This window comes from Meriones unguiculatus, chromosome 18, assembly GCF_030254825.1.
Source record: "Meriones unguiculatus strain TT.TT164.6M chromosome 18, Bangor_MerUng_6.1, whole genome shotgun sequence".
Lineage (NCBI taxonomy): Eukaryota > Metazoa > Chordata > Mammalia > Rodentia > Muridae > Meriones > Meriones unguiculatus.
Window position 1 is genome coordinate 27527641 of NC_083365.1, and position 18332 is coordinate 27545972.

Sequence of the window (18332 nt, forward strand, 5' to 3'; positions counted from 1 at the left end):
TTAAATTTGATGAGGTCGGAGACCATGTTGCTCTGCTCACTTTACCTCCTCCTGGCACACAGGCAGCAATGAATTAAGTCTCATTGAATAAATGAATGAATGAGAAGGTCAGAAATCTGTACTGCAGAGATTAGTGATTTAGAAGAATATGGTTGGCTCAGTAATTACAGACACATAATATGTTCACATATTTGTGAACATCTATTGATTTTTTTAAAAAGTACGCCTCAAACCAGACCAATGACTCATTGCAATGAACATTTGCAAGTAAAGTTGAGCAGACAAAGGGGTATTCTGTTGAGGTACTACAGCTTCCACGATGAGATGTTTTCTATGCTTTGCTCTGTTTCTGTTTATTTGTTTTTTAATTTTTAATTTTGGGGGGTTGGTTAAGTTGCAAGGGCAGAGAGTAGTTACAAGGGGAGGGAGAGACATCCATGTTGTGAAACTCAATACAAATATAAAAATAAAAATAAATAAAATACGCTGTTGAAAGATGGGGGTGTAGGAAAGGTCATAGTTAATAGACTGAATTCCATGCTATTTATCCATTCAGTCACCATCCACTCATTCTTGTTCATTCTGGTACCTACTCAGCCAAACAATTACATTGTAGTATAACTAAGGCATGTGGCTCTCTGATGATCCACCCTGTTCCAGAGATGCGAAAGAAATTAGAGAATAAAGTGACTAGCTTTGTGCTCCCTCTTTTGCACCACTTGTAACAGATTGGTCGGCAGTATAAGCTATATTTTGGACATTTTTAAATGGATATACACCAGGTGATGGTGACGCACACGGGAGGGAAAGGCAGGCAGATCTCTGAGGCCAGCTTGGCCCACAGAGAAGAGTTCCAGGACAGGCAGGGCTGCACAGAGAAACCTTGTCTTAATACAAAACAAACAAAAAAAATGGAGTTGCACTTTTGATTGATGTTTCTGTCCTATGGTTGCTAGGGAGCAAAATTATGATTTTATTTTCAGCAGTAACATATTTATTTTCTTACCTTAATGAGCAGCAGTCTCACCTCTGCCTGAAATGAGTAACTTAATTAGTGACTTCATGACAAAAACAGTACTGCTGGAGGACAGAATTCATGGACCGTTCTTGTGCTCTGAATAAAAGACGTAATCGGATGCAATCATTTCATTAATACACACATGGCCCTGTAATGGAAATGCAGAGGACCAGATGGCCAGGAGTGGACTGAGATGAAATGAGATGGGTGTTTTCAGTTTGGCAACTAACTACTTAGCCTGTGTGGATTATATTAAGTACTTACAGGACCACATGAACACATTTTCAGAATGAAATTCTGGCTTTGTGTCCAGCAGCAGCCATTCCCATCGTGAAGAGAAAGCTTGCCTCACTGCGCTTATTAAGAGAGCCGCTGCTCTGCAGTTAATAGTGTACATTATTGCAGTGGGGCTCAAATTTGACTGCATACTGGAGCCAGAATAAGCTAAATATTTTTTTCTTTTGAAAACATAAGTGCATAGATTTCACTTCCAGGAACACTGATTTTTATTGGTCTGAGCGGAGCTTAGGCATTGCGAGTTTTCAAAGCTCCCCAGTGATTTTAAGATGCAGTAAATATAAGAATCATCACATTTGTGTGATTCCCGTATTTCCACAAGTTAGACCCTTTATAGATCAATAAGTGAAGCAAGTGTTGTGTGTGTGTGTGTGTGTGTGTGTGTGTGTGTGAAATATCATTTGGAAAGGTTTAGATATCCTTTGCTCCCTTCTTAAGGCAAAGCATTAGAAAAACTACCCCAAAATGTTCATTTCTTTGGATGAAGGCTTTGCAACTTAAATAAGGATAATTCCTCTGAGACGGATAATACATTAAGTGGTTATCAGTTATTAACACCCTGTGTGTGTTCCCTTATCGGATTACTTTCCTTTGTGGTGGTGGAGTAAGGGGTAGGAATGGGTGAAGCACAGTGATGGAGGACTCAGTGATCAACAGGATACAGATTCAAAGTAGGTCCTAGGTATGGGGTATTAGTCCAGTCTATGATCAGGGTAGAAATATGAGTATATACAAAAGGTCTCCACCATCCTAAATGCTGTGACCCTTTAATACAGTTCCTAGTGTTGTGGTGACACCCTCCCATTAAAATTATTTCATTGCTACTTCATAACTGTACTTTTGCTATTGTTACAATTGTACTGTAAATATATGAAATGCAGGATATCTGATACATGACCCCTGGGAGGGGCCATGACCTACAGGTTGAGAACCGCTAAATTAAACTGGCCAGGGAGTGAGTGACAAGTAAGGGTGGTCCCTCTCTAGTCTCACTCAGCTGCAGAAACAAGAGGCTCTCCATAGAAGCCTTTGCTGTGGGTGCCTAAGAGAAAGCAGAAGCCAGACTGGGTGACAACCAATGAACAAGAAGATGCCTGAGTCCTGAGTCCTTGGAATCCTGACAAAAGAGACACTGGCTGAACTTCAGGAAGTCACTGTAGAGTCCACTTGGGGCTTGAGCATAAGCCCCAACTCTTAGAGATGTTTTCTCTGTGGAGTCACTCCAACAGCACCTATTAAAACTGGAAGTTTATCTAAGGCAGCAGGAAGAACTCAATGCTGAGATCTGCCTTTTGGCACTGCACGCAGGTGTAAAAGAAGCAGAGGCAAGGTGCAGATGACAACCAAAAGATACTCTCCCAGTTTGACAATTTCTCAAGGGCACGCCCTACCCACACACATGTTCTCTATAATTTCCTCATCTCTTTTATACAGACTGGAAACTCAGCAGGAAGCCTAGCTATAGCTTGCGTGGCTGGGGCTCGGGGTGGACAGTGACAAAGAGATCGTGGAGAGGAGGCTGCCCAGACGCCAGGAAGGCTCTTTTGCACTGTAGCTGAATAACTTCTGAATAGCTTTGACTTAAAAGAAATCTCTTTCCTGCAGGTCTAATGAGCCTCCCTGGGAAGCTCCCGATGTGAATGGGAATCACGACTTGACATAAACGGGAAAGATTATGTGTCAGCAGGGCTGATTTGATTCTTAATGGAGTGTTAATTTATTTGCTGTGATTTCACACATCTGCTTTGGCCACAATGCCATATTACGTTAATCCCTAAGATAGAACTGCATAAGGTATATTTTCTATATACAAGGTGAGTGATGAATGGGGAATTTGTACCTGTGATTTTTTTTTTAAAAGGTGGTATATAAGCTTTTATTCAAAGGACTAGCAGGAGGAAGACAGTAGATTTGACTGTCAGTTAGAAACATGTTTTCTTGAGGCTACGTCACAGGTTAAAATTTGGGCTCATGAGATGGAAACAGATTCTGGCCATATTTAGGACTATTTATGATGGGTAGGTTGGACAGCTTTATTCCCCTTTGAGACAGTAAATTTTGTGTATCCTTCAAGGCAAGTGTTTCTCTAAAAAATCCAAGCTGAGATTTAAACAAATGGAAAGAACACAAAAGATAAAAAGGGAGACATCATTGCACCAAAGAGTAGGTTTCATTTGCCATTTATGTTCCTTTAAGTCTCCTAAGACACATTAAGTTTTGCCTCTTTGGAAGACAATTTGATGTTTTCACTGGGAAACAGATGCATGTAGGCCACTGGGAGAAGTGGAGCTGAGTTAATTCTAACTGTGAATGAAATGTGAACGACTTTAATGTGGAGACCAATCCCAAGAAGAATGGAGTCGCTCCCAATCATGCAAATCCTGGGAGACTGCAGATGTTGCTGCTTCTCAGGAGACATATGTCCAGGGCTCTGATCATCTTTCCAAGGCCACCTTGCTGATGCTGATGCTGCAGCCTCAACTTTGCTGCTGCAGCACTCCCTGGCATAGTTTAGCACGTGTCAGGACCACGGTGAGGAGGAAAACAATAGAGAGGAGAGCAGCAGGGACCAACAGTCAGCAAGAAGGCACTCCCCTGGGTTGTCCAGACCACCCTTAATGTGTAAAGACCCCCGACATGGCAAGTGGACCCCCCTTTCCTCTCTGCCTTCAATACAATTATATCATAAAGGAAAACTGAGACCAACTCCAATCAAGGAATGTGCAGCTCTCCGAGGTCACAAGAACTAGATTTCTGAGTGTCTTCACCATACTCCTCCAAACAATGCTTGATTTCCACAGTGCTGAAGACACTGGGGAAAGCACCATGTTTTTTCTTTGTTTCCAGTAACATATGCCCCAGTAAAGCAGAGGTCAATAGATCAACCTAAAGTCTTACAACAAGTATGGCGGTCCAGTGAGCTTTCACTTACCGAATACTTGAAGTTGAGTTGTTAACAGGTTCACTGGGGAACCTGTGGTTGAAGAAAATAAAGTTTTAAGCATAAGAGTACATCCGGACAACCCAGATAGTAACTTATATCATTGTTAGAAATTCTGCATTCCATTCTTGAGTTAGAATATTCAATCCACACTCTCTGCTAGTCTTTGCAGCTTTTCCTTCTAGATGAGATAAAGCTTTCCATACTTGGTGAATGGATGGGCACAGCTATATGCTAAGACAAAGATTTACAAACCCAGAAATCATTGTGATTTAGATACTCACAGATGCCTATGTCACAGGTACCTAGAGCTTGTTAGAAACTCAAAAACTTGAGCCTTGCTTCCCCAGACTTTCAATCTGATATGGAAACATGTCTGTATTGTTAACCTACCCAAGTGTCCTACTGACGCTAAGGTTAATTCTATCAGGTCTATATTTGATTTTCACCCGATGCCATTTATTTAGTACTGCAGAATGAGACTTAAATTAGAATTAATGGGAAGAACTTTGCTGTTGACTTAAATAAGTATCTTCAATCAGAGGGGAATTGAGATGGTCAGAATCTAGGCAAATGAAATAATGGCCCGAGGAAGCTCAGAGAGGTCCAGCTGTACACAGAACCCCTTTATATTTAATGCAGAGCAATCAAGGCAAATTATTCACTGAAAGTGAAGTAGATTAGGCTCAAAAGAGAAAGTGAAACATAGATGTGTTAAACAATTTATGAATGATTTCTGAAAATAAGAAGAGTGAAAAGTTGGATCTTTTCTCAACTTTGTAGTCCCAATTTTTGGAACAGCATTTGCATTTTCTTCCAAGATATCATTTTTATTCTTCTTACAATTCTCTTGAAAGGCTTTTGGCCTTTGAAAACACAAAAGTTTGAAATTTAAGGTTACGACATTTAAATTGATGAATATTTTAAGGTTATTTTTTGTCCCATGGAAGCTTGTTAAAGCCCAAAATTTTAGTATCCTAAATGAATTTTCATACAGTTTAACACAGAAATGAAGGTTTGTGCCTTTTCCGTTTCCTGCAGTGCAACCGACAATTACATTTTTAATAAATAAGGTAAAAACTGTAGTTTTTTTTTAAATGATGATAGTAATAAGTTTTTGTGGCCTTAAACACAAGCCTATGGTCTACAGACTAAGCCACTTAGTCTATAGATGTCCTACATTATATGTTCTCTCTAAAAGTGTTGAGTGTTTATACACCAGTGATACTGGTGTGTCTTCCGTGTGTCGTACTAAAGCATATCATTAAAATAATAAACCTATAATTAACAATTCAGCCATAGCCTAGTGATTGAAATGTGCAAGCACAGAAGGCGATTTTGAATTGTGCAACTTATTAGGGGACCTTTAAAGGTATGTCCCCTAATAAGTTGGTACTTATTAGATAAAGATGGTACTTTCCCATTCTTTATCTATTATTTTGTTAACTCCCCCCCCAAAAAAAAAATGTCTGCCATAGATGAACCAAAGAGAATGAAGAGGAAACCTGGGAACGTGCATCACATCTGAGATGCGGGAAACACCATGCCATCTGTTAGCCGACTGGAAAGACTTCTTTCTGCCTCCATTCTTGTACACTTTATTTCTGCCAAGAGAGTGAAGCCACCCCCACCTTAACCGTAACACCCCCTTCATATCCTACACATGTCTCCATTTTTAGTGGACCCCCTTGTTATCTTCAGCGAAGAGCTGCTTCCTTGGGCTAGAAGCATCAAGCCCAAGAGACAGCCTTGCTGCAGTCAGCCCTCAGGGGCTCAAGCTTGTGTGCTGCCTGCAAGCATTATGAGTGCACAAGGACCCTACTCTGTGCCCTTCCTCCCGGCCCTTCCTCAGGGCCACCAGGTACCCAAGTGACTTAATTGGCCTTGAATAGAAAGCACGTTCTGGTGTAGGTTATGTAATACACGTAAGTGAATGTTCCCTATGGGTAATTAAGGCTGCATTTATATTCTTAAGACCAGCTACAACACAGTTTTATTTTTTGAAAGGATGACGACTCCTTACTCATTGTGCTTTTGGTACATTTATGTGAAACATTCCCAACTTTGGTGTCTCCTAAAACTGACCCTAAGCTAATTAGCAGCCTGGTGCGGTTGTTTCAATTTCCTTGGGACCAATTAAGTAGATGCTGTGGATGGAACTGACAACAGAATGTAAATTTAAAGACTGATTCTAGAATCCGCTCCTTGAGGGAGGGAGGAAAGCAAGGGCTGAACAGGGAGAGTGGGGGTGGGGTGAGATTGTGAACTGCTGTTTCTGCTAGATGAACACTGAGTCTCTTTAAAATTCAGGCTGGACTGTGCCGACCTGAAGAGCACCCCCTTTACTCCCATCAGTCACGGGCAAATGAAACACACGGCCTCCTAACCTGCGCTGGGAGAAATGAGAACTCATCAAGGCCAGCTCCCTGGCTCGCTGCTAGGCACCTGTTTGGTTGGTAAATACCTTGTACCCAGACCGTCATGATCAGAACACCTTCACACCTGCCTCTAAGCGTCACCCAGCAGGGAGCCTCATCAGGTCTCCCTTCCTCACCCCAGCACGCGATCCACCCACCGAAGTCGAAGTCCGGACCCTCTGCAGCCCTCCCGCCAGCGCCAGCGGCCGTCCTCTCCCGGTAAGGGCTACAAGCGCCCTTCCCCCAACCAGCACCACCATTTAGAAAAGGAATTTCAGTGGTGGCTCAGAAGGCCCAAAGCTAAAGGTGAGGGGCAGGAGGAGGCAAGCTAAGCTACCTGCTCGGGTCCCCCCCTCACTCACCTACGCGTCTGCTCCTCCTGCAGAAGGCTGGCAGCCAGGTGAGGTTACCTGGGCTCCCCAGAAGCCCCGAGGGGCGCTGCGGTCCTCGGTCTTCCCGTCCCCGGGCGCAGCGGGGAACTCCAGACCGTCTCCTCCCCCCGGCGGCGCGCGGCCGCGGCCCCTCGGGCTCCGACGCTGGGCGACAGCGGCACGGCGCGCTCTGCTCCCCTCCGCCGACCTGGCGTGACGCAGGCAGAGACTACTTAAGGGCGGATTAGAGGCGGTGGCCGCGGATTCCCCAGCCCCGCAGCCAGCTCTGCGCGCCGCAGCGCGGGAGCGCCAGGTGCCCGCTCCAGTGAAAGGCGCAGGGGGCCGGTGCGCGGACCCTCCCTCCTACCGCAAGATCGCGGGGACCGCGGCGCAGGGACCGGTCTCCCGCGGGCAGGAGCTCCGCCACCTGCACGCTGCCACCCGGGCCCCGCCCCTCGCCGGGAGACTGCGGGAGTCAACCTGACCCCCCGGACGGCATCGAGGTGCTGGCCAGCTTTTCCGCACCGCGCCAGCATCCCCACTGGTCGAGACTCACACAGATTGCTCCCCCCCACACACCCCTCTTTTAAGTGCAATAAAAGGGGGAGGGGCTCGTGGATTATTTTTTGGAACAACATTTTTGTTTGCTTCTTTAATTGGGGGCAATTCGCTCCTGGTCAGGAGGTGAGGCCCGAGGAGGGGCCAGGACCCAGGAACGTGCACGGTACTGCCCAGTCTTTGTCTGCTGCCTCCGAATGCACAGCGATGGGGGAATGGACCATCTTGGAGAGGCTGCTGGAAGCCGCGGTGCAGCAGCACTCCACTATGATCGGGAGGTAAGGGCACCCAGCCAGCCGTCAGCGGGCCCGTCGGGCGGCCCTTGGGAATACCCTCGCCCCTCTCTAACGACCCCCGGACCCCCGAGGCAGTCTTCTGCCTCCTCCCCATGCTCTGTCCAAGTGCCAGTGTTGCCTGCATTAAGGGATTACCCGATGCCCAGTGACGCCCCCCTCCTCCAGTTACTCCTGACCAGCTCCCCCATACTTTCTCTATAAAGCACCACAAGGGGGGGAGGGGATTCACGGTTCCTTCATCAGAAAAGGACTTGTGGACTCAGTCCTGGTACCCCCCCCCCACTCTCCAGAGTCAGCGCCAATCTCCATCTGGTTCCCTAAATAGAATCTACAAGGAAGGCAGAATTGCATTTGGACAGAGAAGGGCAAGTGGGGAGATGGATTTGCTCATCACAGCAGATGCATCATTCTTTTAACAGATATTTATTAGGCTAGACCATGTCCTCCGTTAAAACTTAGTGTCAGAGAGCCACACACATGGCTGGCTGGCTTCTTCTTGCCAATATCTATATCTATATGTATGTATGTATGTATGTGGGTATATCTTCATTTATTCATACTTATAGGTACCTACAGCTATCTCTGCTTATAGACATGTGAATTTTGTATTTGTAACTGTCCTTATAGAGATCTAAGTTCTATACGTTGAGGCTAGAACTTACATACGTAAGGGTCAATGCTCACCCCAGGTGTAGACCCTCAAACACATCCTCTTGTGAAGGATGCTGCATGCATTTGCCAGAGTAAAGGTGTGTTTACAGTTTCTAGGCATTCTTCACATAAAGCTGGAATCTATATATTATATATTAAATATATGTATATATTACAAAAGAACCATAAACGGTGCGTGAGTCTGTGCAGATGCAGGATCCTTGTAAAAATGAAGTATTCTAAGCTCACCAGCACCAAACAGAAAAAGAAGAGCTAAAATTGTTTTCCAGGTTCCCAGTTCAGTACCACTCGGGGGTGGACAGCTCCCCTGCCCAAAGACTGATAACACTGCTGAAACACGAAAGGCCAGAACAGGGACTTCCCGTCAGTGACTTAGCCTATGAGAACCTTTCTCCCCCCCTCCTCTTCCTCTGCTCAGGATCCTGTTGACTGTGGTGGTGATCTTCCGGATCCTCATTGTGGCCATTGTGGGGGAGACGGTGTACGATGATGAACAGACCATGTTTGTGTGCAACACCCTGCAGCCCGGCTGTAACCAGGCCTGCTACGACCGCGCCTTCCCCATCTCCCACATACGCTACTGGGTCTTCCAGATCATAATGGTGTGCACGCCGAGCCTCTGCTTCATCACCTATTCCGTGCACCAGTCCGCCAAGCAGCGAGAACGCCGGTACTCCACTGTCTTCCTAGCCCTGGACAGAGACCCTGCCGAATCTATAGGTGGACCAGGAGGACCTGGGGGCGGGGGCGGTGGTGGGTGCAAGCGGGAAGATAAGAAGTTGCAAAACGCCATTGTCAATGGGGTGCTGCAGAACACAGAGACCACCAGCAAAGAGACAGAACCAGATTGCTTGGAGGTTAAAGAGCTGACTCCACACCCTTCGGGGCTGCGCACAGCCGCCAGGTCCAAGCTCCGAAGACAGGAAGGTATCTCCCGCTTCTACATCATCCAAGTGGTGTTCCGGAATGCTCTGGAGATTGGTTTTCTGGTGGGCCAGTACTTTCTGTACGGCTTCAGCGTCCCAGGATTGTATGAGTGTAACCGCTACCCCTGCATCAAGGAGGTGGAATGTTACGTGTCTAGACCCACCGAGAAGACGGTCTTTCTGGTGTTCATGTTTGCTGTGAGCGGCATTTGTGTGGTGCTCAATCTGGCTGAACTTAATCACCTGGGGTGGCGGAAGATCAAACTGGCCGTCCGGGGGGCCCAGGCCAAGAGGAAGTCTGTCTATGAGATACGAAACAAAGACCTCCCTCGAGTCAGTGTTCCCAATTTCGGCAGGACTCAGTCCAGTGACTCCGCCTACGTGTGAAGGGGCAGGTTTGGGGAAGGCCTGCTGGGTGACAAGTAGCCCAGAGGCAGATGATGAGTCAAGGGTGGACAGATCTGCCCCAATTGATGTGACGCTCGCTGTCAAGGTCTAGGATACAGATAGTAAGAGGTCTTCTTCAACAGAGAGGAAAGGTAGAACTGTCATCATCCGTCACACCATCAGTTCTATAGAGACGATTGGACAGAGTGTCGAGGTGGCCGAGCTGGACTTCCTTGGGCCAATTTCTTTGATGGCCCTTCCTGCTCCTGACAATAGTGGACTGGCGCAGCTGCCAAGCAAGACTGAGCTCTGCTGAGCTCTGTATTCTGGTGAATGGCATGAGTCAAACACTCATTGATATAAAATTTGTGACCCATCTCAGCACATACCTTTGTCCTGGGCTGCAGAAAAAGATCCCGGAGGATCTTTCTCCCACATCAGCATGCCCCTTTCTCTCAAACCCAGGATAGCATGCCAGCTTTTCTTTTTCCTTGATCTGGCCTTATATTAGCCCTAACACAGTTTATCTGCAAGCTAGAGGGAATTACATGGGGTGCTTTTTTGGAGACTGGCCAGGGCAGAGTTTGCAGTAGAGCCCCACATGACTGGCTCTTAGTCATTATGAAAACCTTAGGAATGTCTCAATATTTCCAGTTTTTTTAAAACTCAAATTGCACTGGTGCTGTTTATTAGGGGTGGGGGATGGGAGGGAGGGAATTTCAACAACACTTCTGTGAGATGGTCATTTCACTGTTGAGCATGTGTTTCTGAGCTTTGGGATATTTCTGCCTTCTAGCTTATGGACTGTGGATAGAAATTAAAATATGTGTTGTTTTTTTTTTTGTTCTTGTTGCTGTTGTTGTTGTTGATGATGAAGTGAAGGGTATCTACTCAAGCCACAGAATTTCTAACTGGTAGATCTTACTCATTTTCTTACCTAATTTTGTGCTACACAGCTGCACATCATTTTGCCATGGTTTAAACTTACCTGTGTGCTCACACCAGAGACCTTAATCAGCCCCTGTTCATCCCAACTTATAGCATCAGTTATTTTTGAAGCACACACACATGCACACAGTCACTGGCTTAATAAACCTGGAAGCAGACATTATTGGCTAAGACGTGTTTATGGATATTTATTTGAGACATATACCAAAGGTTCAAAAACCTGTTGTTTGGACTGAGACAATTTTCCTCTCGTTGCTCTTATTTAAGTGCCATATTCCATCTTTCCTACCTACTGTGTATTTAGCTGAAGCATTAGGCAAGAGTAGCACTCGGATAATATGTTTTTCTGGAAGCCCTCTGTTTCCTTTGAATTATTATTATGGGTTTTTTGATTTAGATATGGACGTGGTATGTTATACAACTGAGGATTTGTTTAAAATAAAGTTCTTGCCTTTTTTTTGTAACCTGGGAAGAGTCTGCATTTTTCAATTTTGATTGGAGTTATTTAAACAACATTTACTGTTTAAGTAAATGTTGTAATGGAGGAACATTCAGTCCAGGAAGTGGACGATAGATGAAACCTGTCTGAGGGATGAATAACAAAGTGTGATTAGGCATGAGCAGATGGAGAGAAGCTGGCAAGTTTTACAAATGTTTAAATGTGAATGGTGAAGTGTGTAAGTGGTTATTTCCTAACTCCTTTCTGGCTTCAGCTTGACATTTCTCTGCCCATGTAAGTATATTTCTTGGGTTACAAATGTCAATAATACTGGACCACAGTAACTTTATTTAGGACTGTTTTTTTCCCTCTCTCTCTCTCTCTCTCTCTCTCTCTCTCTCTCTCTCTCATTCTTTCCCACCATGGATTGTCACAGTTGGCAGGCATGCTGCTCAACCCCTGACCTCTTTAGAGCCTGGTGTCTAACAAGATGCCAAAAGGAGTCCTCTAGACTAACACTGTCCAGTAGAATTTTTCTGGTGATGGTGATTTCTTCTGTCCATGCTGTCTAACCTGGGAACAATTAGCCACATGAGACTACTGAGATTTTCAAATGTGGCTAGTGCAACTAAAGAACAGGATCTCTAATCTGATTTAACTTTGATTGGTTTAAATAGCTATGATGGTTTATCTGCTGCAGTATCACACAGCACCATTCTAGAATTTTTAATCAGCTGTTTTCCTTGTACCTTTAAATGGGGATGGATCTTCTGCTTAAACGTCACAGGGCCTTTCTAGTCTTATCATTTCCTACATGTGGTCCTGTATCTATAAACTAATGTTCTTCCTATATTGTTTAACTTTATACATGTTCTAATCTCAATGAGATTTTGGTTTGGGCATCAGGAAACAGTGTAGAATTTCCTGGGTGGTTGTTTTTCCAACCCAATGGTTACACCTTTTAACTAGAGCCACGTAAATGCCAATTTTAGAATGAAAATGTGTCTATTTCAATCTATAGGTTTCCATCTGCAGTATAAATAAGCGGTTGAAGACGGTTATCCTTGAGTAAAGAAACAGATTCTCCTCTGCCTTGTGTTTGGTAAGCTAAAAATGTTTCAAGACACCTCCCTGAAGCTGAAGGAAGAGTGTCGCTTGGGCGCTCTTAGCATATGCTTGGGTGTGAAAGAAATGGGAATCTGTGGAAAACAAGGTCTGTTGTATTTATGCCTTGATGTGGTATAAAATGGGGAGTGTTTCCTGGTAGAAGCACATCCCTCATTAGTGAGGTTCATCTCTTGCAGTTGTTTGATGTTTCTAAACACCTGCCAGAGACAAGACGATTAACTCATGTATCAGTCACAGAGAAGAATACATCCTCTCTGTATACAATCACCCCTCAGAAGGTCCTGCTTTCTATTAAATGAAGGAATCTATGTGGATGGGTTGATGTTTCTCATGTGTGTGATGGATGTGACCCTAATCTATATTTTGTGAGAGGATGTCACTGATAGATTCTTTTAAGTTTCAGAGCTTTTTGCTAAGCTTTAAGTCTTTTCAGTCCGTGAGTAAGTATATGTACATTTGCCCATGAGCACATGTGTGTATGTGTGTGTGTGTGTGTGTGTGTGTGTTGGTGCAGTGGTGGGTAGCAGCCTATTAACTGTGTTTAAAAGTTTGGCAAGTGGCTTGAAGTGATTAAGTTGCTTAGTATGAGGAAAAAAATAGCTGAAAGAACAAAATGTGTTACTTGTAGGTCCTCAAATACTTCAAAGGTCACAGATATGAGTGATAACAGCTGTATTCTATGTACTCTGTGACCTCTGGACACAGAGAAGGGCAGGCCTAAAAGTCCCACTCAGAGCAGCAGGTTTTTTGGGAAAATGATAACATCCTGGAGGACAGAAATACTTAGAATACATCCCTTGACTTTATTTTGCTTTACATTTTTGAACGACTTCAGTTTGTCTCTTTTCGTATGCTAGGGCTGAGATCACAGAGTGACTAGACAGCAGAAATCATTTTCTCATCGTTCTAGGGGCTGAAATACAAAACCAAGGTGTTGGTACATTGGTTCGCCCTGACACCTCTTCAAGGTGGCCGCCACCTCACTGTGCATGTGGATTTCGTTTGTATGTGCATATCTCTCAAGTTTTCTGTCTAAGTTCCTCTCATGAGGACACTGTCAGACTGGGTTTGTGGGCTTTGTTTTTAACTTTCTTTTACTTAGAGGTGGGTGGTCAAGAAAGGGTCTCATTTTGTAGCCTAGATGGTCTTGAATTCCCCCGAAATCCTCCTGTCCTTTGTCTCATGTGTGCTAAGGGTACAGGTCGCCCAGGCCAACTATATAATCATCTTCTTTTAAATTAATTATACAGTTAGAGGCCTTGTCTCTGAATAAAGCAACATTCTGATATACTGGTGTCAGGGCTTCTACATAGTAATTTAGAAGGACCCACTAAAGATTTTTACACCATCAGGTGCCCTTATAGTTAGGGGAGGGAGTGGTATTCGGAAGCCAAAAGAATTGGGGTCAAAGAAAGAATTTTTTTTTGTTTATTTGTTTTGTTTTGTTTTGAGACAGGGTTTTTCTGTGCAGCTTTGGCTGGCCTGGACTGGACTTGTAGACCAGGCTGACCTTAAGCTCATAGAGATCCAACTGCTTCTGCCTCCCAAGTGCTGGGATTACAGATGTGTGCCACCTCACCCAGCTTAGATGAGAGTATTTTTTAATGTAAACATTTTATTTATTTTTCAAGATTTATTTATTTATTTAACATATAGATGAGTTCTCTATCTGCATCAATATCTGCATGACAGAAGAAGACATCAGATCAAATTACAGATGGTTGAGATCCACTATGTGGTTGTCGGGAATTGAACTCAGGACCTCTGGAAGAGCAGACAGTGTTCTTAACCACTTGAGCCATCTCTTCAGCCCCTTGATGGAAGAGTTTTAAGTAGTACTAAATGGACATTCAGAATCATCGACTAGTTTGGCGAGTAGCAAGGTAAAACTTAACACAGACTACCCTAGACTTTTTCAGACCCTATAAGGTTGGGTAGAAATAACAGAAGCAAAGAGGTAAATGATCAATTCCATCCTATACAGTGCTCTGAGAGTCAGTCGAGCCTGTCACATCGGCCTTGTGTCCACCCAAAGGTTACACCACCAGGTTGCTGTACTCTAGCAGACAGTGTAGAAGCTAACCTTGAACCAAGCCTAAAAGAGTAGTTACGGCGAAGATGATCCCAGAGCTTCTTTCAGCTTTGGGCCTTTTAGGACAGAACCAGAGATGAATGCTGACCTGCTGTGGGCCAGACACACTGTTCATCCGGGCCATTGCCCCAAGCCTCTGGCACCTATGAGGAGCGAGGTGCAGGTAGTAGACCTGTTCTTATCTGCTTCCAACTACGAGCAACTGTACCCACAACGTGTTTAATGTCACAAATGAAGTGCCTTCCTTTGTAAGCATGCTCCCAACACCCTCATTTCCAACTTGTTTTCTTGAAATATCCAAAAGTCCTAAAACATTAAGCGATAGAAGGTCATTCAAGTCAGTTCAGTAATAAATTGAGCAACGATGATCTGTAATCCCTTGGATGTTGTCATGAGGAATAAGAGAAGGGCACGCTGTTCTCCTCCCCTCACAAGGCCTCCACTCAGCCCGAGGGGAGGGGCAGACCGCCTCCAACAGCAGGATGTGATCTGGGATTGTCATGTTTCGAAGCCTGTATTCTGAAAAAGAAGATTCTGTGTCTGCTTCGTGTGTGTGTGTGTGTGTGTGTGTGTGTATCAAGTTGGGAGATGGGAATGGAGTGAGACAGAAAAACTTCAATCAACAAGGCATAAAAAGTTTTACTGAGAATTTGGTTTTACCTCTTTGTCTTGTTTTTTTTGTTTGTTTGTCAAGCTGATGAGAGTGCCTCAGGGCTCCTAGCTCATGGGTGCTCCTAGCTTATTTCATGGGTGACAAATGCTATCTGCCACCTTTAGGGAAAGTAATGTGTCATCCCATCCCAGGTTGGTAGGTGCACCTGCTGCCTTTCCTGTGGACAGCCAGCCTGACCTGACACAGGACAGCGATGGGGACCAGTCTTAGCTACCTAGGTACATATCCCGAAGCTGAGTAAATCTCTCATAGCTGGGACCTGTTCTTTGTTATCTGAGGATGGCCAGCCTGGGAGTTAATTAGGGTCTGTACCAAAGACAAGGTCTGGGGACCTGGCATAGGTTGAGAGCAGGTAGAAGGGTTCTGGGCAGCTTAACTCTGATTCCATTCTCAGGGTCAGTGAAAGGAGCTGTGCATTTGAGTGGCAACAGAGGATCTGGGACTGGAGCCCTGGGGCCACGAGGAAGGCTTGAAGAGACGTAAGCTTACGCCACAGAGCTAGGAACCTGCAGCACTCGAGGAGATCCATGATCTCAGCCAAACTGGAATAGAAATATTTCACCTTAAAGGAGTTATTTGGGAATGTCTATCCCAAAGAAAGAAGTTAAGGATCCCCATGAATGAGTTCTGGCTGGGGAAGATGTGGAAATTGTGGGCGGAGGGGATTTTATTTTTCCCCGGGGTTCATAAATGGAAGTGAGCAGTGAGCCTGGAAAGCAAATGGGCAGTGTTACACATAGGGTAAAGGAAGCCAATGACAGGTGAGCGGACAGTGTGAGGAGGCGCCTTTCGGCAAAGCCTCTCACTGCCGGTTTGAGCTGTGCCAGGTCCCCAGGCATCAGCCACGCTGTCCTGTCTGACTATGCAGAGGCTCATTGCAACCTCCGGATCAGCTTTGCTTTGGAGAACACATTTCAATCTCAACAGTAAGGGATTGGAGCAAATATCTAGGGTGATGGTTGGGGATTTGGCAGCATGGCCCCATCAACATTAGTGGGAGTTAGTCAGCTAAATCCCAGACGTGGAACAGAACCCTGTGCTTAGTCTTCACGATGACCTTTCTGATGTAAATTGATACAATATTTCAGAACCACTTAGACCGATTAAGCTTCGTAGAATCTACCTCTTCTAAAAGGAAAATCTTTCGGAAATTGCTGCTTTGTGCACTGAAATGTTTGTATTTGTGGGCAACTGTGGCCAATAGGAACATATGGGACCTAAATATAGAATTGGTGAGTTTTGATACCTCTGAGACATTGGAACTAGGGAGATTTATCAGCTGTACCTGCCTCCAGGTGGGGGTCAACAGTTTTGCAAATCACTGCTTTCTCCAAAGAACATCTTATGTCTTGCACAATTTTATATTTTCTTCCCTACTTTTTTTTTTATTTTCTTTGTGGCAATGAAAGAAATCCCTGAAATTTTTATCTGAAATCGGAATGGTTGGAAGAGTCGATTGAGGATCAGCAAAGGCAAACAGATGTATACTCACTACATTCCAAGTTCCATGATTACAGGAGTGACACCATTCAGACCCCAGTAGACCCATTTTCTAGATGAAGTTAAGCCATCTAGATGTCCTCCCCACCCACCAGGTCACCTAGCTAATGTACGATCATGGTTAGAGTCAAGCTCGCCAGCCTAATGCTGAGGCCACATTTTAACATTTCTCACGCTGCCTTCAAGAGAGCTGTCAAATGAGGTCACAGGAAGCTTCTGGCATATTATTCTTTCATATTCTTCTCATCATATCTTCATTGTAACACCTTTCCTCTTTCCTCTCCTCCAAAAGGTTTTTAAAAATTCCTCCTTAAGATTAAGAAAATGTATTTGTTTATGTACCTGCTTGAATTGATGTCCATTACAAGTATGAATGTGCCTGAGGAGGCTCTGGAGTTCCTGGACTTAGGAGATACTGGTGGTTGTGAGCCAACCAGTGTGAGTTCTGTGAACTGAACTCAGGTCCTCTGCAAGATCAGCAAGTACCTGTAACTGAACAGCCATTCTTCCAACCCCAGGAGTTCTTTATGTGTGTATGGTGATACAGCATAGGACCACGAGGCTTTCCAAGACCATCACCTTTCTCTCTGTAGTGCTTGTCATAAGATGAGATCTCACAAATGCTAATCAAAGGGATAGGATCACATAACCTTGAGGTGGACAAGGAAGGCCATGCCATTCACTCATTCATTTCATAGAGACAAGCTGATTCTAGATAGCAAGCTTGTAGAAAGGACTCCTGACTAGATGGAAACTGAGACGAGGTTAGGATTAAAAAAAATGGGCATCTCAGGCTTGTTGGAAAGGTTGGCCTGATCTGAACAATGGTCATTAGCTGTCATCAGCAATACTCCAAACCCAGATTTCACTCTAGGAATAGGTTATGTGCAAGAGAGAATCTTGCTTTAGATAAGTATTCGGCTTGTCAACTCTACCATGCTATTCTCTTGGCCTTAGTCTAGGTCAGATAACGAACTTAAGGGCAAGTACCTATGTTCTTGGCCCCAAGCTGTATGTATATTACCTATTGTGTGTATTTACATCTGGTATCACTTTAGGCATCTCTACTCCTGGCACAACATAAGAAACCATGTTTTATCTTTTTTTCTTTTGGAATTTTGGCTAACATAATAGTCCTTGATAGGTCCTAGGCTCTCTAAGCTATGAAATATACCTATGGCTCTCATCTCTCCTGACTACAATTCTCTGTATCTTCCTGCCTTCTGGGGTCATTGCTTGTCCTATGATTCATGTTTATTGGTTGGTGTTTCAGGGTAATACTTGAAATTTTATTTCTTCTTTGTTTTATTTCTCCATTGCTGTGCTTTACATGAAAGATGGTCAATGGATCCATTTATTCTTTCAGTATATATACTATTCTTTCAGTACTGAAGACAGTACTTGCAGTTGTTCAGTGCTGAGTTAACACTAAGAATACTATTTTGATTTGATCCTTAATGTCTCCCATAGGTTCTAGTGTTTGAACATCCAGTCTCTGGCACATTGAATTGTTTTTGTAGATTGTTGGGTGATGTTGCTTACTCAAGGCTGAACCTTGAAGGTTACAGCCTGACCCTGGCCACACCCCGTACTTGGTCTGCTTCCTGTTCAGCTCTGCCACATTCTCTGGCTGCAATGGACTCCATCATTTGGTCCTTGCTGTGATGAA

General features: G+C 44.4%; 1 protein-coding gene and 1 long non-coding RNA gene across 8 annotated transcripts in view; one reads left to right on the top strand and one right to left on the bottom strand.

Moving 5' to 3' along the window:
- Positions 1-7174, bottom strand: part of LOC110555970 (uncharacterized) — a 53928-nt gene extending 46754 nt beyond the window's left edge. For 2 of the 7 annotated variants that reach the window (XR_002476855.2, XR_009587298.1), the window contains exons 1-2: positions 7036-7168; positions 4248-4289 (exon numbers count right to left, since the gene is read on the bottom strand). This is a non-coding gene — a long non-coding RNA (uncharacterized LOC110555970). Of the gene's footprint in view, positions 1-1006; positions 1034-4247; positions 4290-5761; positions 5782-7035 lie in introns of those variants that run through there. The other 5 variants (XR_009587297.1, XR_009587300.1, XR_009587301.1 and 2 more) reach the window with 5 other exon arrangements.
- A 413-nt stretch (positions 7175-7587) lies between these two features.
- Gjd2 (gap junction protein delta 2) lies at positions 7588-11295 on the top strand. The gene is made up of 2 exons (XM_021649476.2): positions 7588-7880; positions 8989-11295. The coding sequence occupies exons 1-2, from the start codon at positions 7810-7812 to the stop codon at positions 9881-9883; spliced, it is 966 nt and encodes a 321-aa protein (XP_021505151.1). The 5' UTR covers positions 7588-7809; the 3' UTR covers positions 9884-11295.
- Positions 11296-18332: the final 7037 nt, after the last annotated feature.